At 36.1% G+C, this 25,815-nt stretch overlaps 1 protein-coding gene across 1 annotated transcript; it reads left to right on the top strand.

The window, feature by feature from the left end:
• Positions 1–204: 204 nt before the first annotated feature.
• Positions 205–25,709, top strand: LOC128988332 (meiosis regulator and mRNA stability factor 1-like). Its single transcript, XM_054409522.1, has 23 exons — positions 205–348; positions 2,501–2,627; positions 4,765–4,900; positions 5,853–5,928; positions 6,347–6,471; positions 7,622–7,741; positions 9,088–9,216; positions 10,701–10,879; positions 11,002–11,400; positions 11,769–11,938; positions 12,935–13,152; positions 14,327–14,434; positions 15,622–15,837; positions 16,210–16,365; positions 16,773–17,000; positions 17,817–18,020; positions 18,678–18,933; positions 19,685–19,759; positions 19,987–20,042; positions 20,763–20,867; positions 21,213–21,377; positions 23,131–23,194; positions 25,144–25,709. The coding sequence occupies exons 2-22, from the start codon at positions 2,539–2,541 to the stop codon at positions 23,188–23,190; spliced, it is 3,270 nt and encodes a 1,089-aa protein (XP_054265497.1). The 5' UTR covers positions 205–348; positions 2,501–2,538; the 3' UTR covers positions 23,191–23,194; positions 25,144–25,709.
• Positions 25,710–25,815: the final 106 nt, after the last annotated feature.

Genomic DNA, 25,815 nt, shown 5'->3' with positions numbered 1-25,815 from the left:
GTTAACTTACAATACACCTTTTTGCTAATATGAAAAAAAATTGATTTCCTAATTTCTTTTTTTAAGTTGGTACTACTGGGTACTGGGTTGAAATGAACAATGGTTGAACTTAACACAATAATATACTGATAAGACATGTCTGAGCAGGTATTGGAAGGATTTTCAAAGGAATCTCCAAGACATGCATAGACCATGTACTAGCATGTCCCATATACCCCATGTGTCTAACACATATTTTATTGTTTAAGTTTTTAATTAGTTGAAACATAACTTATTTTAGAAAACCATAGTAGTTTAATTCTAGTTTTAGACAGTGGTAAAACCACTTTAAACCTCATTATAAGGTAAGTTTTAAGTTTAGGTGCTATTTTAAACCCAAAACTGAAAATATTGTATTTTTCTGCCAGTTTTCCATGCATAACTTATCTTAGATCTCTTGTATTTAATTTATATACTGTATAACATCAGTGAGATATTGTTTTTTGCAGAAAAAAAAGATTTGCATTAGGCAAGAGTTTTTATTCTTGAACAAATAGTTTTGGTTATATTCTATGAAATATAAAAATTCTCTTGATGACACTAAAAACTTGATGTAACACGATACTTTTACTGATATCAGCTACCGTATAAGAATTGTTCTCTACAAAATTCAAATATATCTTACAACCAGTGCTAGATTTGCAGCGGAATGGCGTTCCTGTACCTCTCTTTCAAAAGGATAAAAATATTGGCATAAATAGGTACTAATATCACATTAAATAGGTTACAGTTCAGGCACCTCATTCTCTACAAATCGAACACTGATTACAACAATCTTTGAATCATAAGCGGTTGGATTAAATATACCAAATGAAACCCCAGTACTGTTAACTGTAGCAGTTAAAAAGTAATGGAGTAATAAAAACTTGGGCTAGGGCCACACATCGTAGACAAGTCAACGGCATTCCTGGGTTTGTAAGGGCCAAAAGAGCACTATAGTTTGGTGATGCCATACTTGCAGAAGCATGTGTGTGTGTGTAAGTTGCTAGCAATAAGTTTTACCTGTACCTGTGATCTGCACCTTTCCCTTCACACTTACTGTACCCATGGGTTTATCTAACTTTTACATAATGGGGCTGTAAAATAACTCCCTGTAAAGAGGGGCCTCCTTCAGAAAATAGTTAAAATTTAGGGACAAAATGATTTATTTTACACATTTCTTACCTAAAGTCCTTGGTAATATGCATGAATTATTAACTTTCTTTGTTTCTACAGTACAATCTAAAGAAATGTGTTTAACCATGGATAAAACATACTCCCTTAGTAGATTTACCATCCTTATGGAACAGCTGAAGCCAATTTTATTGTTAGTTCTGTCCGGTTTTCTATAGATATACCATGTTTTGTTTACAATTTGTTTCTATTATTTTAGGGTTAGTTTCTCATTATTTCTGTCTCGCTGTTTGGTTATATAGCTAGTGGACGAGTTATTGTTTATGATTAGATAGTTTTATTTAGTTAAACAAAGTTTTTACTGAAATAACATGAAACAAATTGTAAACAAAACACAACAATAAAATTGGCTTCAGCTGTTCCATAAGGATGGGAAATCTAATAAGGGACTATATTTTATCCATGGTTTGACTTGGGGTCTCAGCCCATTTCCATAGACACCCATGACTCATCTCATCTCAGAAAAATAGAATATTGGAAATAAAATCAAATAAATTTCTTTGTTTAAAATTAATTTTTGGAGATGATGATTTAAAAAAAAAAATACTGCGGACATTTTCCATCAATACTTTGTATTTATCATTACTTTGTATTTATCTTTACTTTGTATTTATCACTATTTCCTTTTTTTAGCGAATTTCCCTATAGGGAAGTAGCTATTACCATTGACTATATAACACTACATTTGGTTTGAAGGTGTAAGGCGGGATAAACTTGAATGAGTTCGCGATCCAGCATGATCGGACTATAGGAACAGGGTTTTATGGGGTAAAAATTGGTTTTTCTCACTTTTGACCCTCAAAACACAAAATTTCCCAATTTTTCTCTAAACCTTCTTAAAGAGCTTAAAAAAACAAACAATTCAGTATATCAAAGTGTTTTTGTACGGTTATTGGTTACGGAGAAAAATAAAAAAAATTTAAATTTAAAATTCCCATGTTATTCTTATGGAGAATATTGTAAAATGTTGTAGTTTGCTTGTTTATGGATATCTTTTGATCAAACTTGGCAAATATATTCATTTTCTACTAAGCAATAATTATTTTACTTAAAACACACACTTTATTAGTTTCCTTGTAGCAGCAAACCTAAGTACTCGTTAAACCTAATGTTATTTAAATAGATCGATTGAAAATCAATTCAGCCAAATGGAAATTCGCTTAGACGGCAGGTTTGCTGCGGCGGGGATATTTTTGTTATGTATGAGAAGATTGATCATTTTCTATCGTTGAGATTACAAAACTAACAAAATTTCTTGCACACTCCTTTTGATTTGTGTTCCAGGTAGTCAGTCATAGGAAGGAAGGAGTGGAGTAAAAAGTCAGTATGATTCCAATAATCGGAGGTCAACGTAACATTTCATCCGGCTTACATTGGGCCAGCCCTCCCCCATCCAACACAGTGCCAATATTGGGGTAACTACATTTATTATTGACTATTTGAAATATACATATATACATTACAGTACAGGTTTTTTTACTGAAGTAGAAATTCAGTCCATGGCTCCAGGGGCGAACTGGCCATGTGGGCACTCTAGCAGTGTAAAGCCGCGTTTACACCGGAGTTTGAAACACGAGTTGCAAACAGAAATTGCAAACATCTCTAAAAACGCCCATTTTCAGACGAAACTTTTCGCTGTTGCAAACAGTTTTTCGGTGTTTGCAACAGAAATTTTTGTTTCCACTTGAAGTCGGTAAAGATCAAAGGGAGTTGCAAACTCTTTGTTTGCAACACTAGTTTCGGTCACTATGAGCCGTTGAAACACGAAACAGAAACATTTCTCCGCCATCCCCTACGCTACCACCTCCTGTCTCACTCACGTGATCACTCGCACCACCCTGTATCTCGACTCAGTACCCTGTCTGGACGGCTACCTCGTTATTGTTGTGACTTATCTCGTATCGTGCGTGTTGTGAGTGATGATCTACTGAGTGAGATGGAGTGAAGAGATTACAAACAATATTATTAAGTTAATTAGCTTTTATAGAGAACATGAAGTGCTTTGGAATCAAACTATTTTCGACTATAAAAACAAAAACAAGAAAAACTATGCGTGGAATGACATTTCACGGGAAATTAACTTAAGCAAGGCAGAGGTCCAAAATAGGATGAGGAACCTCATAATTCAATTTAACAGAGAATCTAAAAAGGGCAATAAGTCTGGATCGGGGGCCGACGATGGGAAAACCAAGTGGGAGTTTTTTTATCAATCAATGATATTTCAATCAAGGTCGAAATTATCTCAAACATTTTCATGAAACATGGAAACAAAACCATGAAATAAAAATTGCAAACTTTTATTTGAAACTACTGTTTGCAACTGGTGTTTGCAATAAAAGTTTGCAACTTTTTGTTTGAAACTCCGGTGTAAACGCGGCTTAAGAAGGTTTGGTCTCAATAGGTAAGAAAAGGAAAAGAGCAAATACGTTTTTTTTTAATGGGTCTTACCCAAAAAAGAAATTATGTAATTTTTGCATACAGTAACTTCAATGCCACTCATGGAAAAATTGAATTATTCAATTAAAAATCACGCTAAAAGAAATTCTGCAACAGAAGTCACTATCCAGGAGTGTTGATGAGAGAGTGACAAACTATATATTTTTAGTGGGGGCATTTTACTTACTACATATTGAAATTTCAAGATTTTAAAAGTAAAAAAATCTATATAGGCCTATATTATCAAAGCAGGTTCTGGACTTCCCACCTACAAATAGAATTCTTTTTATTGTCCAGAGCTGCAGTTGCTTTGATGCCGGTGCTATTTTTCCTCCCAGTCCAACCCCTAAATCGGGTAAAAGCACAGAAAACATACTACTATAACCCAGAATTCCAACCGCATGGTAAAAAGCATTAAGTGTTTTGAGAGAGCTTTGCCTGTCAATCGTAGGCAGCGCCACCAGCGTTGCTATGCTGAGTGCATGGCAACGCTGGTGGCGCTGCCTACGATTGACAGGCAAAGCTCTCTCAAAACACTTAATGCTTTTTACCACGCGGTTGGCATTCTGGGTTATAGTAGTATGTTTTCTGTGGTAAAAGGTGCAATTGTGGCACATATTTTTTTCTAATTATTAAGTCTATGTTTTTTTAACATGGAGGTAAGGCTTCTAATGCACACTTGAACTGTAATATATCGTGGTCTTCAGAGTTAAGCTGTGTCATACATTAGCCTACAGGTAATTTTTAACAGAATTTTACTGTAGCATCTTCAGGAGTGCTTCGTTACTGCGCTGAAGATGGTAAATTGCAAAAAAGGCCAAAACTTCTGCCCAAATAACCTGTTACATGACACGATTATACCTCAAAGAACATGAAACTGTAACTTTTTAAAATCTGAATATTTAAATTTTTACCAAACATTAAACATTACATGAAAAATCAAAATTGTTATGAATAAATATTTAAAATATTAATTATTAAAATTGCTCCAATAGGTGATACATAATATTAAAGTTAAGCAGTTTAATTTATAGAGTGATTTTAACATTGTGTTCTGTATTTGAGGTATAGGCTACATTATTTTAACAGATGCTAACTTCACTGTTGATGTTCCAGTTTTTTTGGACTGAACTCCCAGCCGCAGCCAGTTACTTTTATTAACAACCAGGAGAATATTCCTTTCCCAGTCCCTCCAGCACTTTGGAACCAAAACTGGAATATTCATCCTCGGCCATCCTTGGTTCAAACACAGGTAAGATGGGTTTCTTTAATACAACAGAAGGAAAGGATGACAATTTTTCTTCTTTAATGGAGTTAAATCACTTATGCATGCAGAGTGAGATGCCTTTTGTAGTTTTGTTACTGAGTAAGCTCGCAAGATCAGTTTTTTTAGCCAGGACCATTAAATGCTCTACCATTAGTAGAGTCCCGCAAACTCGGCACTCGATAACACAGTAGTCTGGATAACTCGGCCATCACCTGGCTCAGAAAATTAGTGGTTTTTTGAGTCTGAGTTAATCATGGACTCAAGCCAGCTTAAGTAAAATTATTCGCAACTCGTACTAAGGATTTGTTGTACTATATATGATGACTTAATACTGACTTGTAATATAAATATAAAAAAAGCGGTTAAAAAGCTTAAAAATTTTATTGTTCTTATTTTTAACGCTTGTTCCCGATTACCCGGCATTTCACAAACATCGGCACCCTTCCAATCCACATTACGCCGAGTTTGTGGTACTGTACTGTGTAGCATTAAATTCTCTATCATCATAAATCCACTTTGAAACCTTAGTACTTAAATAAGGCAATTGTTTACAGTTTAGGAACAAAGATTATGTCATTTTCTAAATCATTTTATGAATGTAAAAATCGACACAAAATATACTAAGGATAAAAAATATACCCTAGTTTTTGGTTAAGACCGATTTGTTCTTATTACTTCTACATTTACATACATTCCTTTTAGTGTTTTGTAGAAATTCATTAAATCCAAATTTTTATCAGCTTGTTGCATGAAAAATTTGATGTGGTATGTATACACACTATACACCACCCCAAGACAAATATTTACACTATACAAATTTTAAGTCAAGATTTAAAATAAAAGACTCCTTTGTGAGCTTGAAAAGTGGTTGTTATAATATTAATGTAGGACATTCTTACCACAATATAACAAAATGCAAGTAAAATGACTTGTTTAGTGTACCGTTGGACGTCCAATTTTGGGTAGACGCAGTGAGCCTAACTGTCAGCCAGATCTTCGATCATCATTCTGTGGTAAGATATGCTAAAAATAATTTACCATTATTCAAATAACTTATGCAAGGTCGGATAGGCAAAACGTGAAAACAACTATAGAACCTGCAATTGAAAATTATACTGTGGTACTACATTATTATTGGTACTACCTAATAAGTTCAACAATATAGACAAAATTACCTTTATTGGTGATATCTTGAAAAAAATACAATAATGGTGTTAAAAAAATATAGGTATTTCTTGCTTTCCAATAAGGTAAAAATTTGTATAAGTGTCTTTATGAAAGATTTTTTTTGTTTTGAAGCCATCATCAGAAATTAAAAAATAAACAAAAACATTACACGGAGCGTCGGATTATTGAAGTTTAGATAATCGAGACTCTTCATGTATTTGGTTTTATATTCGTTAATTTTTTGTATTCTTCTTTTCCACACAGATTCTCTAAAGAGCGCCAACACCAGTACAGATTCCGTGAACAGCAATGGGGAAGAGATGGATAGAGGAGTTAAGCGTGCCAGACCCCATTCCCCAATGGATAATATGGTCCAGAACAACAATCATGTGAGTCCTGGATATTTTATAACCTACATTTAAATTTTGTATAACTTGATCAGTTGAATTCTGTCATCACAGCTAGTAAACTAATATTTTGACATCACGAGATGTAGAATTGCCCCTGAACTGGTTAACATTAATGGTTTAGTTGTCTTCGGATCAGTTTGAACTGGACGACTGAAGGTAATTTAGACCATCATTAGTACTACACAAATTTTTTAGGTTATAGGCGTACTCACAAAGAAGTAAGGTATAGAGGAAACACACTTATGGGACCACCGTGCACTTTAAGCTCTGGTATGTTGTGACGGCTTATACTTGTGAAGTGCAAGGAAGACCCCCAACGGCAAGCACTGTGTGGAAATTCCTATCGCACAGGGCACAAGACCTTCCTCCACCATTTAGGACATGATGGTGAAAGGGTTGTGTTAGATGTTGCCCCAAACATCAGCTTCAATGCTAGACACCACTGAAGTGTATAATTGGATTTTTCCTCTGTGCCTTACTTCTCTATGGCTTATTACCACATTGTTGGTTTATTTTTCATTGGATTAGAAGTTCATTCCGGTATGTTTTTTCCTTCGTGATGGCATTATTAATATTATTCTTAGGTTGTCAGTTACTCATCACTAAAATAAATTAATCACAATTTACTAAAAAATGTCGAGGTATATTTCAAGTTTACATCAAAACTCATCTTCAGCCTCTAATAACAACATATCAATCTGGATTAGAAGTATAAATTACTGACATTTTAGTTTGAAGAGGTTTATTTTACAAAACGACTCATGAATGATAATTATAATTAATTTGTTTTTACAACTTTACTGATTACTCTTTCAGTTGTTGAGAGAAAAAGTATGAGTCTACGATACTATGAGCTTGAAAAATCTATTATTTGAAATTTTTATGTGTATACAACTATAATTAGTTTCAAAATCAAATATTTCTACATTTCTAGTAGATATGGTGTTGTTATTTATTTCAACAAAAATATTGAATTTTACTCTTCTAATTACGGTACTCCTCTAATTTTCAAAATTGTGATAAATAATTGGTCAAAAAACTTTGTATCAGATTATGTACAGATGTATCTTTCGGCAACTTTAAATTAAATACTGTACTTATCTCGTATAAAACTTGCTCTATGTTTCAGACGAGCCACAAAGGTTCAAAGGGGTTCAGACGAACCCCTTCCCCGTACTCTATGCTGGGAGTGAACACTTCTATTCCCCCCCCACCAATTGTAAACCTAACTAGAAGAGTGGAGAGTGAAGTAAGTGTACAAAAATTAACATACATTTTTGATTGTTGTTTTTTACTTATTACATTCTTTTGGATTTTTTAAATACTTTCTAGGAGAGTTGCAAATAATGCACTTTTAGGGAAATAAATTTTACAACCGGAGAGTTGTGTCACAGACTAACCAACACAAGTAGACTTCTCATCCCATTGTAAATTTTGCAGCACGTTTTTCGTGTCTAGTTCATGTACGTGACACATGGGCGCTAGTGTCGACGAAACTTTGTTTCTATTATTTTAGGGTTAATTTCTTGATTTGTGCTTTACTGTTTGGTTATATAACTAGGGGACAAGTTATTGTTTATGATTAGATCGTATTATTTGGTTAATCGAGGTTTTAAATGGCTGTAATAACGGGAAACAAATTGTAAACAAAACACGACCTCTACATAAACCGTACAGAACTAACAATAAAATTGTCTTCAGCTGTTCCATAAGGATGAGAAATCTACTAAGGGAGTATGTTTTATCTATGGTTGTGTACAGTGAATAATACCACAGACAAGGAAATGAGTACCGGTACTTATTGTTGGACTTTCACTCATGATCTGTATAAGCTTTGACTAAGACCATGTGACCATGTGATCGTGTTTTTTATATTTGATTGTTGCCTTTGTGTTTTCCTTGATTCACTTAAAAACTAGTATTTTATTCTGTCTAAATTTAATTTGATATTCATGAGTTTTAGAGTCAATTCCACATTTAATATGCTCTCCCCTTTAGGTTATGGGCCCATAGGGTTCTAGACTCATGAATTTAATATATTCCCAAGTAAAATCTTTTTCAATCTAAATAATTTATCAGTCGGCCTTGGTTGAAGTGTAAAGTTTTGTTTTTGTAACATCTCATAACATTTTCACAAAATGACTAGTACTGTAAATTACCGAATTGAACCTCTAAACAAAAATAACCTAAAGGGGAGAGCATATTAAATGTGGAATTGACTCTAAAACTCATGAATATCAAATTAAATTTAGACAGAATAGAAAACCATTGAATCAAGGAAAAACACAAAGGCAATAATCAAATATAAAATCATATGACTTAAATAAAAATAATAGTCACATGCTAGCTTATATACAGATCATGAGTGAAAGTCCAACACTTATTTCTTTATTTACTTAAGCAGTGGCCAAAACCCCTGAAATTGTTGTGTGTATGCTGGGTTTTCAACCTGTCTTTCTCACATTACCTCTAGGATAGCAACACACCCAAGATGTTTGGATGTTAACGTTAAATTTGGAGTCTATTACCTAGTAAAATCATGAAATATGTTAGTTAAAGAATTGTTTATTAAAATTAAAATCCTCTGTTGATTAGTATTGTTTCAACCCGATCCCTCAGCCGACCTGCAACCCTGTGGAGCTCCACGTGACCAACCTGGATCAGAGCATTGACTTGAGGGAGATGAAGAAACTGCTCATGGCTGCGTTCAGAGAGCATGTTATGGTATGTATAGTGTAGGCGTATTTCTCTTATAGGCTACATATTTGTATATTTCCTTTATATACCATACATAATTAATCAATTTAGAACTTGTTAAAATAATTACGAATGTATCTTGTGATGGTTCAACATAGAAGGATTTATTCATCAACGTTAGTTACAATAGTAGTGGTGGGGCCCCATGAATATAGGCAAACACCAAGGAGTATAAACTGATATACATATAAATTTATACAGGGTGGCGCAGATGGATCGGGTGGTTTTAAAATATTTGTCAAACTGCCAATTTTAAAGGTATTGGATTGAAATAAAGTGTAAAACGTGTAGTTACAATGGAAGTTTATTGAAAAAAAAAAAATTAGTTAAGTTTTTAAAAATTATATCCATCAAATGCCTTCCTTCTCGAGCGACGCATTCTTGGAGTCGGACCTAGAGGTTCCGCATTGCTCGCTCAAGCACATCACCAGGAATTGATGTGATTTCGTTGAGAATTGCAGCCTTCAACTCCTGAAGCAAGGGTCTACATGAACAAACCCCGGACCATTCAGGAGTTGAAGGCTGCAATTTACAACGAAATCACATCAATTCCTGGTGATGTGCTTGAGCGAGAAATGCGGAACCTCGAAGACCGACTCCAAGAATGCGTCGCTCGAGAAGGAAGGCATTTAATTGATATAATTTTTAAAAACTAACTTAACTAATTTATTGTCAATAAACTTCCATTGTAACTACACGTTTTACACTTTATTTCAATCCAATACCTTTAAAATTGACAGTTTGACAAGTATTTTAAAACCACCCAATCCATCTGCGCCACCCTGTACATTACAGTATGTATGCATATGTAAGTACTTGTAGCATTGTTGTTCATAGTGAGCATTGTTTGTTCCCTCCCTTCGTCTATGCTTTAACTACTTCCATAGCCTCCTCTAATACAAGGCGAGAGAAAAATGGCAACACCTCTGTCCCAGCAAACCGAAACAGCTGTTTCACTAATTTATAATGGAGCATATGCACAATGTTTATGTTTACACTTTTATTTCAGATTCATCTTAACTGTCTGCATAGGTAGTTACTTATGTTTATAAATTATCTTGTGATTTCTTCAATAAATAAATAATTAGGTTATTACTCTTATCAACATGGCAATGCGCATGCTGGTGCGACGTAGCCACACACCAACGCCGCGGCCTTGTATTAGAGGAGGCTATGCTACTGCACATTTTCTCTAGTAGTGTTTTTATGTGTGATTTTCCAGCTAACTGGGTTTCTGTACTACCTTTGCACACTGGTATGAATCTCAAAGTATTCCTAATTTAGATTTAAATTGAGATCAAGTCCTGGATAAAAAAATATTGTTAATTAAATTTCATTATTTATTAAATCACCTTCACCACCAACTTAAAAATTCAAACTAGGAGTACTTTTTTAAGATTAACTGAATCTTAATATACGTCATATATAGCACTCCTCCTCCTGTTTTCCAGGTGCTGCACGTGTCGGTGTTTGTACAGTCAGACGGTACATTAGCAGCTTCAATCAAAGTGCCGTCAGTGCAGGACGCTCAGTACGCCATCTCACAGCTCCACCGGCGTAAGGTCGGGTTCAAGAGGATCATGATTGCGTACGCTCACTCGTCTTCTCCACAGAACTCGCACTACGTTAAGTAAGTGTTTACAGCTTCACTTAGGTATAAAAGTCAAGTGGTGATTAAATAATGCTTTTGTATTCACTATTAGAGAACACTTCAGTATTGATACTTTAAAAATTATGCTACTATTTTTACAGGAACCAGATCGCTGCTCTGCTTCTTGAAGTCCCTGAACACAAAATGCCCTTGTTTACATTCCGAGAGCTGTTCGCCAGCCGGTATCTAACATCAGTCGGTGTGTCGGACCTCTACAGGATGCGAGATGTCTGTGTTATCATCGAGGAGAACAACGGACGTACGATAACACTGAACCCCGAGTACAGAAACACTCCCTCGCCCGCTCTGTCTACTGACACAGTCAGCGGAGTGGACTTGCCTTTCTGTCTGCGTCACAGTCAACATCGTGGTGCCGTAGACAAGGGATGGGCGGAGCAGGAGCAGCCCAGTCTGGCCAATGTGCGAGTGCGGCTGGCAGAATTGTCCCAACACTTAGCCAGCTTGATTCAGAGCCACGATAACTACTTGCCACTAGCTAGGTAAGTAATACATATCATAGAAATAATTAAAAATGTATTTAGGTATTTATTTGTGGAGATACCTTCCATGGAGGTTTAAATTTGTATTTGTTATCTACATTTAAAACCCTACTGAAACACAGGTTGAAATTAAGAGTTACAAGCCGGTTTTTAGTGTAACCAAAATGTCACCGTTTCATTTCTGAGAAAAGTCAGTAGCTGGTTTGGAACTGGACCCCGTCTTTGATCATTGGGCTTTCCATCAATGTTGGAGTCTTTAATACTTCATACTTCTTTTATACTGAATCTATTTCAATGGTCCCTACTTAAATTCTCTGCGTGGGAGATTTACAGTCACATTGTTTACCACATGTCTCCTATGTTGACAGCCTGATGGATTGCTATGCAGCACAGTTTGAGCCTCTGGTGGTAGACGAGCAGAGTGTTCCTCTGGAGCACCTGGTCACCTGCATCAGCAATGTGGAGCTGATCCACAGTGGTAGCAACAAGCACCTGCGCCTGTGTAGACCCAAGCCTCCTCTAGACAGCAAGAATGAAGGTCAGTGTCATGTGTTCGACTAAAGAATATATTTTTTTTTATATTGGTCACTAAATGTGTAAAGAAACAGAAACGTTTTTCTTCGTAGGTATCAGCTATTTTAGATTATGGCACACAGGCACAGGATAAGTGGCACTCACAGAGCACATTTGTCAGTTGCGTTTAGGAAGAACATTCTTACATCATAATAGTGTTCAAAGAGCACTCCATGAGTAGATTAATCTCCTACAAATTAGGTCATCTCTTAGTAGTCTCTTAGAAATTAGGTAAGAGACATAGTACCTAGGGAGCCTATGTACCTAATTTCACTCTTGGATGGATTTGAAAAAGCAAAAGACCTACGAAGGTTCAATGTTGTTAAGTGGAAGATCATTTATGATTTTAAAATTTAACACGTTCTCTACCGCAATAGTACTAAATCTTTCTATAATATGGACCAGCGACACACATATGCAACAGTTGGTCACATTAAAATAGACTAACTTTCACATATTTGCGTCAGTGTCCCAATGTTATTAAAAGCATATCTTTGTCACGGTCTATTTGAAGGAACTGAATTATCTACAGTGGTCTACAGGGATGTCTGTTGCACATGTGTGTCACTTGGTCTGTTGATATGATGATTAGTGACATCATATGATAGTTGGCAAAACTGTTTTTTACTTTGCTGCATCACTGGCCCCTGGTATTTGTGTACTGTTAACCAAGTGTCACCCGGTCTATGTGTAATATTAAAATGTATACCTCGGTCCGTGGCAATGACCGCAGCATCATAAATATGTGGCGATCGGTAGCGAAATCATCACTTTGAACATTGTATAGTCAAAATAAAAAATATCGTCAAGACAGAAAAAAAGTTTTTAGAGCACACAGTCAGCTGATAGTTATTGTTTGGATGAAAATTTGTGATTTTTTTAGATTCAAATTGAACAGTGAAAAAAATTCAGGGCTTTCAATGGGAATTTTATGTTCTAAAATAGATGTTTTTTTCCACAGACTCAATTACGATATGCGTGAGTCCGTCTCTGGTCAACCATGTGACGCTGTTTGCTCGTGAGTTAGTAGATCTGCTCAAGATGCAGCCTCATTGCCAGTTGTTGTTTAACCGTTTCATCCCTGCGTATCACCACCACTTTGGTCGGCAGTGTCGTGTCGCTGACTACGGCTTCACCAAACTAATAGACCTGTTTGAGACTTTGCCTCATGTTGTACAGGTTTGTATTTGTTGTCAACTTAATTTAAAAAAGTGAATTGAGTTAAGGTCCAAGATTGCTCCAGCTGTTGCCGGATTATCAACAAGTTTATGTCCAACACCCTTACGTTTCTTTCACACTGTATGGTTTTCGCCGCACCGTTAAAAACCATGCAGGTACCTTTTTTTTAGTGGAGCAAAGAAGAGCATGAGAGCTTTCACACTACACGGTAATGGCGACGGGACGGCAGAAAACCATGCCATGTTGCAACTGTCCACTACCAGTGAACCGGACAGTTGTCACGCCATGGCCATTGGCACTAGTACAGTGTAGTTAAATGCTAGCTATCATAATGCGCCCTCATAATGAAACGGGAGCCCACCAGCCAGTGCAAATAAATCAGCTGTTGCAATGTTTATGATCTGCCCTCTCAATTCAATACTTTTTATGTTTATATTGTAATGTTGTGAACACATTAATCTTGCTGTACGGTCAGAAACTGTCCAATGTGAAAGAAACATGGACACAAAGTAAAATCGGACCTTTTTCAACCGGATGATGGAAATCGTCCGTATACCATAGTGTCCAAGGAGCGTTAAAATATGGTTAAACAAGCTATATGTAGATGCTATTACAGGTTTGTCATACATGTGATTTGTTGTTTTATTTTTTTTATGTTTAGTTTAAATTTATTGAAAATTAAGACAAGATTTTTCACTGTAAATGTTATTGCCATTATACAGCTAAAATATAGAGACCAAAATATTGAAATATTCAATCTAAATGCATCCAAATAAACATTTAGCTTAAGTCAAACAACCACTACTAACAGGCTGTTCTACTATTTTGTTCTATAGCATTTAAAATTTATTGTTTATTAGCAGTAGGCCTACTGTCGGGACCACGTAAGTTTGCAGTTGGTGGCAGCCAATCACAAGACAAGGCTAGTGCGACGTTGCCACATCGCCCATTGACAACACTAATTAGAATATACAAAGCAATATTTTCAAATCAGCTGGTATTATTACATTATTGGCAACATCGCACCGTTCTCATTGGTTCATTCAAAACCATATGGTAAATAGGGTCCTCCCTCAACTGCAAACTTATGTGGTCCCGACAATAGAGGACATAGGAAATACTGTTTGTCTATAACAGATAATACATTAAGATAATTTGATTTGATTCTTTGCAGGTGATGGGAGAAGGCAACAAACGAGTAGTGACTTTGTCATACCGAGCTCAGATCCGTCGTTTTACTTCCGATCTTCTACGAGTACTTAAGTCCCAACCAAGCAAACAGGTAATCAGTTATATAAAAATCTCTCAAACTCAGGTGTGTCCAAATACTGTAGTGATCATAATGATGATTGGATAGTATTTTATATGTTGATCTAAAAACATCAAAACCGTTAGACTGACCTTTTATTTTAAGCCACAGGAACCCATCTGTCTTTGCATGGAGATATATCTGCCATTCAGTTTATTATTTATCTTTCAACTGTTTTATTCTAATGAGTAATTCATAGTGATCTTCACCACCAACCGAGTCGTCAGTTGTAGATTAGATAATACAAACCAGATTTTCCGTGTCAGCTCTGACTAGTCCTATGTAGTGGATGACCCGTGTTTTGGCTTTAGTTAAGCCGTAATCATATCCAATCAAGGCTTCAATTTTTCCATTTCTCGATGGCTTAGCAAAAGCCAAAACCGTGATCATATGCTCAAAAGAACGAGTCAGAGCTGAGACGGAAAATCAATATCATAGACAAAAGAATTAAATAGACTGACAAAGGAAGGTTCTGAGATGTGCCGCTAGAGCGTGCTCGGTGTACGTCGATTCTCTACCATCGTTAACTCAGCGTCTGCTACCAGCACTACCACCATTGCAAATGTAATGCTACCAATCTATCACTTTTCAATATGGGTCAAGTAAAGAATTCTGAAATTCCGTAATTTTAACGGGAAGAAAGGCCATTTTTGTTTAAAATCATCGTAAATTTACAAAACAGGGAAATTTACTCCCTGGATTCCGGGGAATTCAACAGAAGTTGGCAACATTGGCTCCAGCTACCATGTTGTCATGGCAACGCTCACTAGTGCTTGACGCTGCAGCGGCGAAACTACACAGCACCCCTAGCAGCAGACGCCAGAATATTTTATTCTAACCGCAGCACTGCTGTCGGTCTATATTTAATTCTTTTCTCTATGATATAATTGATCCAACAGATCTAATGGCCAACAGCAATGAAAAATTGTAGATAGCTGACATTTCACCCTTACTGTATTGTAAGGTGTATTCAGTGGCTGTGCTGAGACTTAGTCCGTTCAGATCTATTAGAAGGTAGAACTAGTCTGGCAGCAATCTTCTAGAATTCTCCACCCTTGGATTCTAATGACACCAGCCGCAAAATAATGTTTGATGTGTTTAAGATTGCCATATTATTTACTTATTGAGGGTTTTGTTAATGAACCTAAGCATGCCCACAGGTGTTGGTGTCAGAGTTGGCCGTGTTGTTTGAGCGCACTCTGAATCGTCCCTTCGACCCAGTGGACTACGGACTGTGTTACCTGGAGGACCTCCTCACACAGCTCAGCGCCAACATCGTCATACTCAGCGGAAGGGGTAGCGAGGCTACGATCGCTATCCCCAAGCGAGAACAGACCCCGGAGGAAATAGAACGTACTAAACAGTTTGCACTGCAGGTAATATCGAAGAACTTGGTACATCATGTCAAGGTATCAGGATCCAAGTAGTTATAGCAGAGAGGTTATAGCAGCTCACCTGACAATCAAAAGTTCGCCGGTTCGATCTTGAGAAAAGTCAATGGCTTGAAAACATTTTCTACAGGCACCATGGTTTGAGCTACTAGACTAACTGGTTTCAGTTGGATGAGTTTGGCGCTGACTGATGATAAGCTGATTTTAAAACGAGGGAAACCATCATGTACGTTTAAAAAGAATGTAGACAAAACAACCAATTAGGTGCATTTTTCTCTATTCAGTTCTTCTTCATTGTAGCTGTCCTTCATTGACCTTTTTTGATTTTTCCTCCCTTGATTGATATTTATTCCGCAGGTGGTAGAGCTGCTGAGCCACACACCACAGTGCTCTATGGAGTTTGCAAAGTTCATCCCAGCATACCATCACCACTATGGCACTCAGTGTCGCGTTGCTGACTTTGGCTTTACCAAACTCATCGAGCTGTTTGAGGCCATACCTGAAGTTGTCAAGGTTAGTATAGCTACAAAATGTACCTATGAATTTTTAAATTATGCCTCTTTTATCATATTACCCCTAATTTTATGGACAAAAAATCCAAATGACTTCAATTTGTTGGCGAACACACTGTGAGTCTAGGCTGAAAGTAGGAGAATGCCTGATTTAAGGTGCAAAAAAAAATTACAAAATATTCACCCATCCCGTCAATTTTTTTCGGAGCCGTCTACCAAACAGAGCCACACAGAGGTGGCTCATAAACTTTTCATGAGATTTTTTTACCAGGTCCAGGACCACCTTAGGTTATTGAAATAAAAATAATATTTTGAGTTATGGTTTTAATATATTTGTTAAGGCTTAAATTCTATTTGCTAGCAACTACTTTACTTTAATAATAGTACTGTCATTATATTTGTATGCAGGTTGAAGAGGAGGGAGAAGGTGTTAGAAAAGTATCGTTGACTCAACCAGAGAAAATTAAAGTTCTCGCCAATCAGATGTCAGAATTAGTTCTGCCGAGATATCCTCCGGGCTTAGCTGTTGAAAATGCCCATTCAGCGTACTTGTGGCAGTTTGGCTACGCTCTGAAACCTTCCGCATACGGCTGTCATGATTTGATGGAAGTACTCAGCAAATTGCCCACAATTCAAGTACATAGTTTTGTATTTTCCTACAGAAGTAAATACCTTTTCTTTAGTTATTATTATTGTCATTGTCCTTTAACAATCATTCTTTTAGTAAATATCAATGAAAAAATATTCCCCATAACAAATTGAAAAAGTTAATCTTCCTAATGCATTTTTATTTTAACCAGTTCTGACCAGTTTGGACCTTTTTAAGCCAAAAATGAATTTATTTCATTGTTGTTTTTGGGTGCTACAATAAATTGGTACCTGTCAGTTCATTTTTTTTTTGAAACGTGTTAAAAGGACCATTACATTTTGGGTAGCATCTCGGACTTCGGTGCGGGTTCAATTCCCAGCACATCCAAAAAACTTAATGGGTTTCGGACCACATTCTTTTAAAAGCGTTTAATCTAACTTTGACTTCTATCATGGATAAATAGAATAAAAATATAGACTGTCAAAGGAAGGTTCCGGCGCCCACCGCTAGGTTTGCGGTGTAGTTACGGCGCACACCGCTGCAGGCGAGGAGCGCAGAAGCCGTATCTGACCAGAAGACGCTGCAGTGGTGTGCGCCGTAACTACACGGCAAACCTAGCGGTGGACGCCAGAACTTATGCTAACCGCAGCACAGCTAACGGTCTATATTTATTCTATTTGTCTATGCTTCTATTTAAGTACCAATGGTGTATAAAATATAACTTTTAGTTTTCAACAATGGTGTATGTAGACAGTTGTGAGGGTTATTAATATGTCGAATCACTTGCAATGTTAAACTTAAGTTATGCAGTTACGCTGATTTATAAAATGCGGTACCTGTACAACACACAATTAATTTGGCAGATATCCACTGATAACGAGACCGCTTTCATTACTCCTGTGGACCAAAGCAAGGCCCGGACTCTGCGACTGAGAGTCCTGCGTATCCTGTGGGAACATGGAGCCAACAGGATGAGTCTTCCGGACTTTGAACACGCATTCTTGAAACACTACCAGCAGCCATTCGAACTCCACATTGTTGAGTCTGACTTAGAAGGAGTTGTTGAGGTATGGAAATGATTTGTCTAAAGAAATCATAAGCTGGCAATAAGGGTAGTGATAAGTTACATTAGGTATAGCATTTTTTGGTTTGTAAGGGGATAGAGGTTGGCTTGCATGAGGTAATTAGGGCCCAGTAATAATAATAAATCTTTATTTGTCATCATAAGGATACATTGGATCATCGGCAATCGTCAAACAAAAATAACAAAAACAACACTTTCAATATTATGAAAAAACAATGGACCTTAATAACTAAGTATGTCAATATCAAAACTAAACAACAATAATTAAGGACCTGATAAAGCATCAGGTGATATGTGGCAATAGATACACAAAAAAGGAAACTAAACAAACTTTGATATTTTATCCTCATGTAGAACATCTTCAGAGGTTAGTTTCAATTCAATAAATACTATACGAGGAAAAGCTTGATCTCTTCAAATCTTGGCTGGCACAAAAGTGGGTTTCTGTTTCTATAGGTCGGCTGCTTAGAAAGCTACCTTCTCTTACATACGTTATAAATCCTTGCGCAGGTTGCTATCTGTCCGGTCGTCATATATATACTAAATTGGACGTCTTCTTATTAACAAAGGCTGAATTTTTTCTATTGATTTAATACATACGTTATTATTATGTTGATTAGTGAATGTTTTTCTGCCTCAGGTTGTAGACAACAGTGTCCAGTTGACTCCCTTGGAGCTTTTTGCGAGAGATGTCTACGAGTTATTACGCAGCTCTGATGGACGTCTGGCGCTGAGCTCCTTCGAGTCTGCGTTCCGTCGTAACTTCGGAGCTCTACCCTCGCCGGCAAAGCTTGGATATTCTTCCACTCTGACGTTGCTTCAGGCGATCGGCCATGTGGTTCAGATCACCAGCCGAGGCCAGGGGAAACTGCTTTCACTCAATGTTGAACTTGCAGGTAACTGGGAAAACTTGGAGGAAAATTGGTCCGCATCAGCTGCTTTTATACGTTGAATTTGCCCCTGAATTTATACTGTATATCTATTAGAGCAAAGAATGAGCCGTCTACAGGATGCAAACTCATGACATTGCTCCCTTGGTTTTAACAGTGTCTCATATTACTGACTCGTCAACTCACCATTACTCAGAAGCTAAGATAAAGATTGCTTTTGGGTAGTTAGGTTAGATACATTGGAACTTCTAATTATTCTTTTAATTTTTTGCTTTTGATCAAAACAAAATAAAGTTTGTTGTAAGTGTAATAGGACACATGAATTTTTTCTACTTTTTTATAGTAAGCTGATCAGGGTTATCAATTAGTTTACCATTATCTCCAGAAAGCTTAGATTCAACAGACTGGGAATCACTTTATTTGGTGAGTTCAGGCTTTCTATTTATTAGTGTGTTACGCAAAAAAGCAAATAGATTATCTACGTTGTGAAAATTCTACCTACTCCTACAGAAGAAAATGTGGGCACAGCTATCTAACGCCATTTCCTCATTCTTTATATATTTGAGTACAGTAGTCGATAGTTAGTTACTTATGTACTGACCAGTCATTTGTCACAAAGACCCTCTGTATTTTCTTGTAAAAATGGTGGATCCGTTAATAAGTGATAAATAAATTAGTAAGTTATGTCATAATACACCCAGTTTCTTGAAGTTACCTTGAATTTTTGGGTTTTCTAATGAACATAAATTATTTTCAGCTGCAGGTATCGCATTACCTCCAGGAATGGTTAGAAACCCGAACTTCAACAACCTAGATCCCTGCAAGCATTTTGGTAAGAAATACTTTGTTTACTTCAATAAATGTGAATTTGAAGGGTTCGGTTGCTCGGATCTAGTGGTACATGATTATGGATGAGCTTTGTGGGGAAAACTTGTCATTTCCTGATGTCAATTTCTCTAATATAAAATTAAGTTATCTAATATGAATATAACTATGAGTCTTAATTTTGTAGAATCCATATATGTAAATAATGTATATAATAGATTTTTTATTTTGCAGATTTTCCAGACTCTCGGTTTGTATCACAGTCAGCTCCCAAAGGAGTTCACACTAAGGTAATATTTCCACCACAAGCTATTATGTAGCTTTTTTGACTTGAGTATACAGTAGAACCTCTTTAATCCGAACCCCCGTAATCCGAACGTCCACTAATCCGAACCCCTCATTGCTGTACTCTATACACAGTACAGCAGTTCTTTATTGTATACTGTATTTAATTTACAGTAGTGTTTATTCACTATGTTAACTACTGTATTAAATAAACACTGTATTTTACTTTATAAAACCTTTTTTCACTATTCCCAAAATAATGTTGATCAATTTTAGCCATGTTTTAGCTATTGTTAAGTAAAAACAACAATATGTTCTGTAATCCGAACTATTCAATAGTCCGAACTACCCCTGGTCCCAATTAGTTCGGATTAAAGAGGTTCTACTGTAGTGTGTTTATATATATATTTTTTAATCGATACAGATTTAAATCGATTATTTCCGACAATTATTCAAAGCTTAAAAGAAACTTATTTAGCGTAAAATTATTATTGTTTCATTTTGTGAGTTAATCCAACAAATATATTTTGTACTTTATAAGTAAACCCTTTCATATTAAATACTGTGGTGTTTCGAAGGTGATAAAAGTAAACCCTTAAAGAGCGAGGGAATTGGTTTTTTTTTTCTGTAAATCACGTAGAAACGGCCCCAAGGCTCGTTTATTTAGGAATATTTTAAGTTTCCTTCCTATCTGAGTTGCAGTTTAAATTCTTTTTGTTGTGTAGGCAAATGGAAACAAGCCAAGACAAGATAGTCCATGGAATATGCTGTGGAATGGGAAAAATCTTACAACTAACAACAATGGAATGCACAGCGACTGCTATGATCAGGTATATTGATTGGGTTAAAAAATCTATTCTAAATATTTAAAAGAAATGTTTAGGGGGGAGTAAGCGTGATTTTAGTAACCACGCACGTGTATGTCTAGACTTGGACGAGGGGAAGTTTCTCGTTTCAAATACATCTTGGTAGCACATTATGGCAATAGTTATTTAGGTGTCTGTTGAACGAGTTCACCGACATCACAGTCATTTCATGGGATTGCTAATAGTGAAAAAAATTGTGCAGAAACTTTCCGAGTTCCTAGTGCCAAATGTGAGGGTTTAAGCAAAACAATAACCAAGCTAAACAGATAGCTTGTGAAAGTGTAAGTTAAGCGAGACTATTTGTTTCAGCCGACGGTTATACACCTACCAGAGCCCCGGACTCCGCCCAGCAAGGAGGAGTGTATGGCACTGCTGTCCCCCGCCAAGTTCTTATTGCCAGCCAACAATGCCTTCTATTTCCTTCCCTCCGCCCCGGACCCCTCTGAGCTGCCGAAACCCTTTAACCTTACCCAGGTAAGGTCCAGCACAATTTTTTAAACTCTAAAATCAAATATGATCAAAAGAAACAAAACCACACCTTCAATTAACTATCTGTGCAAGCATAACTGTACTCAATTCCAAATCCACTAACAGTACAGGCCGGCCGCAGCAAACCTGCAGACAAAGCGAATTTCCATTTTCCTGATTGGAATTGCGTTGACCTGAGTACCTATACATAGTTTTGAATTTTGATTTTTTTTTTACCAATAACCGTATAAAAACAAATTGAAATTATATTATGAAACAAATATATTATATTATTTAAGCCGTACAAAATTGTTTAGGGAGAAACTGCGAAGTTCTACATTTTGAGGGTAAAAAATTAGAAAAACCTATTTTTCCCCATTTAACCCCATTCCCATAGTCTGACCAGCTGGTTAGGGAACTTGTTTGAATAAACGTTGGTTTACTTGTTTTTATCAAATTTCATCGAAATCAGATCATTTTTACTCGACTTATCATTCTATCAGACACACACACATATAAATAATAATTGAATGCATTTAAAACACTAGTACCCTTTTAAATTAATGTTATTATAGCTATTTACATTACAAGTGTAGTAAGAGCGTTTTTACATCACACAGGTGAATGTTGTGCAAATTGCATAATTCTCCTAAGTGCTGTAAACAAGCTCTTGCGTAACGTGTAACGTACAAGATTTTACCTGACCCGACAATATATAGGAGGTTACGAACAATATTTTTCATTATCCATTTCACTCATCTTCTAACAGTAACGTTCATTTCAAAACAAAAGCTAGGTTAGGAAAATTCTTCAAAGCATAACAATAAAATGGGTCTGACTTAGGGGAGGTACGAATGAGGCATTAGTTCAAAATTCCTCCGTGAACAGCGCTGTAGTAGAGAGTACTTTGGCAAAGAAGGTTTACTAATCGCAAAAATAGTTCTGTTCATAAAATAAAATTATAAATGCCTCAAATTCAATTTTATTATTTTTTAATTATAAAATTAAACTATCATAACCTAACCGAACTAACCAAACTTGCTGATAATGAAATAATATAACAAAAGTTTATTAATAGAAAAAATAATTCTGTTTATTAAATAAAACTAGAAATTGCTCTACTAAAATTGTATAATGACTTAATAATAAAATTAAACTGTCATAACCGAACCAAACCAACCAAACTTGCTGATAATAAAAAAATCTTGGACAAAAAGTTAATGCCACGAGCGGGATTTGAACCCGGGACCTTCAGCATATCAGCCCGGCACGCTAACCATTAGACCACCGAGGCCGATGACTACTGATCGTTTTGTTACGGTAATGGCGTTCCCTCAGCTAATAAGAAGCCCACAGCTGTCATCGTAGCCTCTTCTATACCTCCCCTGAGTAAATACCCAATAAAATTCAAGCGCACAGCTGATTTCTAGCGTTGAACGTCGTTGGCTCCATAGAGGTATATTTTTTAAGTTAACCACTCAATGTTATTTAAATACCCAATATTTAAATGGGTTTCATTAGCTCACCGAGTGAGTTTTTTCAACTTTACATCACTCGTGAAGTAAAAAAGTTGTATACATCACGCTTGGGATAAGGAAGTTTAACATGGCGGGTGAGGTAAATTACTTTTATTAATGGGTCCATGTCTTACAACTTACCATGAGACCTATGGTAACGGCCTATTCCGTATAAAATTTGTATACAATTTCTGAGAAATTTGCTAAAAGAAAAAAAACTTAATATTGCATAATTTGTCTAGGTGAAAAATGCAGCTGGCTTTATGGAAAAACAAGAAGACTCAGATGACAATGATCAATAAAAAAGTAAGTGGACTCAATTTGTAATCTGACTTTTTTCACAAAATAATATTGTAATTTATTGACAATTATACTTACGAGGGTATTTATTTCATGGATGTGTAATATACTAGTTAAATTTAGAGGCTATCATGCGTGACATTTTGTCCAGAGCAAAAGAGCAACTCTAGTAAATTATTGAAATCCTAATCAAAATTTTTGAATAATTTTGTAAGATATTATTGTTTTATTGATACTAGTGTAGTACATTTTGCTCAAATTTGAGCAATTGCAAAGTAATACAGGAGTTATTTAAAAACAAAATAACAGTCATAATTTCCAATGATTCAAAAAAGTCAACTCAAAGGTAAAGGTAAAGGTAAGGTAAGTATGTGCCTTATTGAAATACTCACGATGTCCATACCATTTCGATATAATCAACGTTTCTTGTAAATATTTGATCATTTTTCAAAATCTGATCTCATTTTTTAGTGTTTTCTATAAGGCCCCTATTAGCCGTGAGCAACATGTGGCGCAGCTAGTGGAGCCGCCGGTGTCGGACGCGTAGAGGGGCATGGAGTCAAATGGTGCCTATTAGCCGCGGGGAGACCGGTGGCGCCGCCGAAAAAGCTGCCCGAGGTGTTGCCGGGAGTGATTTTGCCCGGCAACATGTGTCGCGACCGTTTTAGTGTCCAGGCAGTTGGGGGCCATTGCAGTATATGGAGCCTATTAGCCGTGGGCAACATGCAACGCCACTGACTGCGCTCGCATGCACTATTAACGTGAAAACGAAGCCTGTCACACAGTCTACATCGTGTGTAGACGCTGTTTGAGCGAGCTACGAATGTGTCGCGCGACTAGTGTCCCGGTTCCAAAATGCTGTGGACCACCGGCGGCTCCACCGGCGGCTCCACTAGCTGCGCCACATGTTGCTCACGGCTAATAGGGGCCTAAAGGTTTCCCGACTTACAGTTGTACTCATAACCGCAAAAGGTTGTCATGTTTATCCTCCTCATTGATAATGGAACCTGCTTGATCACCATGGTCACCAGTATGTCTACAAATTTCAGTCATTGTTTTTAAATGGCGATAAAATATTTTCACATTACTTAAGAACTACCGGTACCTGATTTTCTTGTATAACCTGTCCGTCACAATTTTATTTGCTTCAACTGGTATTCTTTTGGTCAGTTGCTGTAATAATGTGAATTGTATTTACCCGATATGCAGAGTTAAAAGACTTAATGTTGTTTGGATAGGCTTTTGTTTCCCTTAATTGTGAATAATAATTGAATCCTTCAATGAAAGTTTTAGTAAAGGGTTTTTAGATGTAACCATATTCTTAAAAAATCACTTAACTTTTATTTTTTGGAAACAGATTTTTAATGTCCTTGCCATCTCAGTTTCATTTTGACTTAGAGGGGTTTTCTCCTTAATTATCACAAAGTTAATAAAATTTAATGTTTGTAGCACACGTTTCCTTGAATTGTAGCTAAAATATTAACAGCAATTAAACTATCCAACTGATCATAATGTAAACAAATATGTTCTTCATGAGGATATCATGGGAACTTTAAAAGCCACTGGGAAAGAGCCCAAGGGACTTTTTGAAAAAAATTTAGGTCAGTTTGCAAATCTATGTGACACGCTCTTTCCAATGAGACGTGAATCTAATGGTCAAAATCAGTAGAGAAATTGCGGTGGAGTTCAAAGGAAAAATTTTGTGTTGGGCGTATTATTTATATAGATTTTTTTACATATTTTCCAAGAATGTAAATTTTAATTATTAACTGTAGGCTATAATAATATATGTTGATGTTTTTTAATGGCCATTCATAACTTCCCCATTTTCAAATTTTCAGTTTCAGACACTTTTCTAATTTATATTTTTTCAAAAAGTTAAATCTATGTCATCTGTTTCTGTCAGTTTTATAAAATAAATAACATTGATTTAAATAGACACTGTTTTGTTTCAGGGAAATTTCGCCTGGCAGCCTACTTCCACAACCCTATCCAGCTCAACTAAACATTTATGTCCGCCTTCTTCCAGCATATTTGCTCAAGTTTTGAAAGGCTGATTACCTAAACCTGAAGATATATTTTCAATGAATTTTAAAATGTGAAATTCCACCACAAGCTTTGAGTTAAATTTTATGAAACTTGTCAGTTCTCTATGCCAATTTGTTACAGCGTTCCTTTCAAAGGGCAATTTTATTTTATTACCAAGAATGTGATTGCATGATTTTAATAATTTTGCAGCAACCAATCGTTACAGATTTCTTTTAATAATTGAATATTTATTACCCAATATGAAGCTTTAACTATAGCAAAATACGGTACACAAGTAAGAACGTTATTTTATACTAATTTTATTTGATGTTGTTTATATTTATAAAAATACCCAACGAGGAATGAGTGCTGTAATTTATTTCACTGTAGTAGTTTTATATTTGTGAAAGTTTGCATGGATTTGTCATGTTGTATTCCTTATATGCCTTCTTATTTATATTGATGAAAATAAAGTATTTAATTGGTTTTAGTTTATTTTAGTTATTTTTGCCTGACCCTAGAAACTATATTTGAAAATACAAACATGTGAAGTGTTTCCCAACATCTATTGTTAAAACAATTTTTAACATAGAGCATAC

The sequence above is a fragment of the Macrosteles quadrilineatus genome, unplaced genomic scaffold (genome assembly GCF_028750875.1).
Source record: "Macrosteles quadrilineatus isolate MER2022 unplaced genomic scaffold, UCM_ALF_1.0 Scaffold_3__2_contigs__length_128488019, whole genome shotgun sequence".
NCBI lineage: Eukaryota > Metazoa > Arthropoda > Insecta > Hemiptera > Cicadellidae > Macrosteles > Macrosteles quadrilineatus.
Note: the sequence above shows the minus strand (reverse complement) of the source record. Positions and strands in the feature narration are given on the sequence as shown.

What these genes read in the sequence shown, in the direction of transcription:
- LOC128988332 (XM_054409522.1), top strand. Translation starts at nt 2,539, where the DNA reads ATGATTCCAATAATCGGAGGTCAACGTAACATTTCATCCGGCTTACAT. An exon ending in TGGTCCAGAACAACAATCAT is followed by an intron (nt 6,472 to 7,621) that starts GTGAGTCCTGGA and finishes TCTATGTTTCAG; the next exon opens with ACGAGCCACAAAGGTTCAAA. An exon ending in CCATACCTGAAGTTGTCAAG is followed by an intron (nt 16,366 to 16,772) that starts GTTAGTATAGCT and finishes ATTTGTATGCAG; the next exon opens with GTTGAAGAGGAGGGAGAAGG.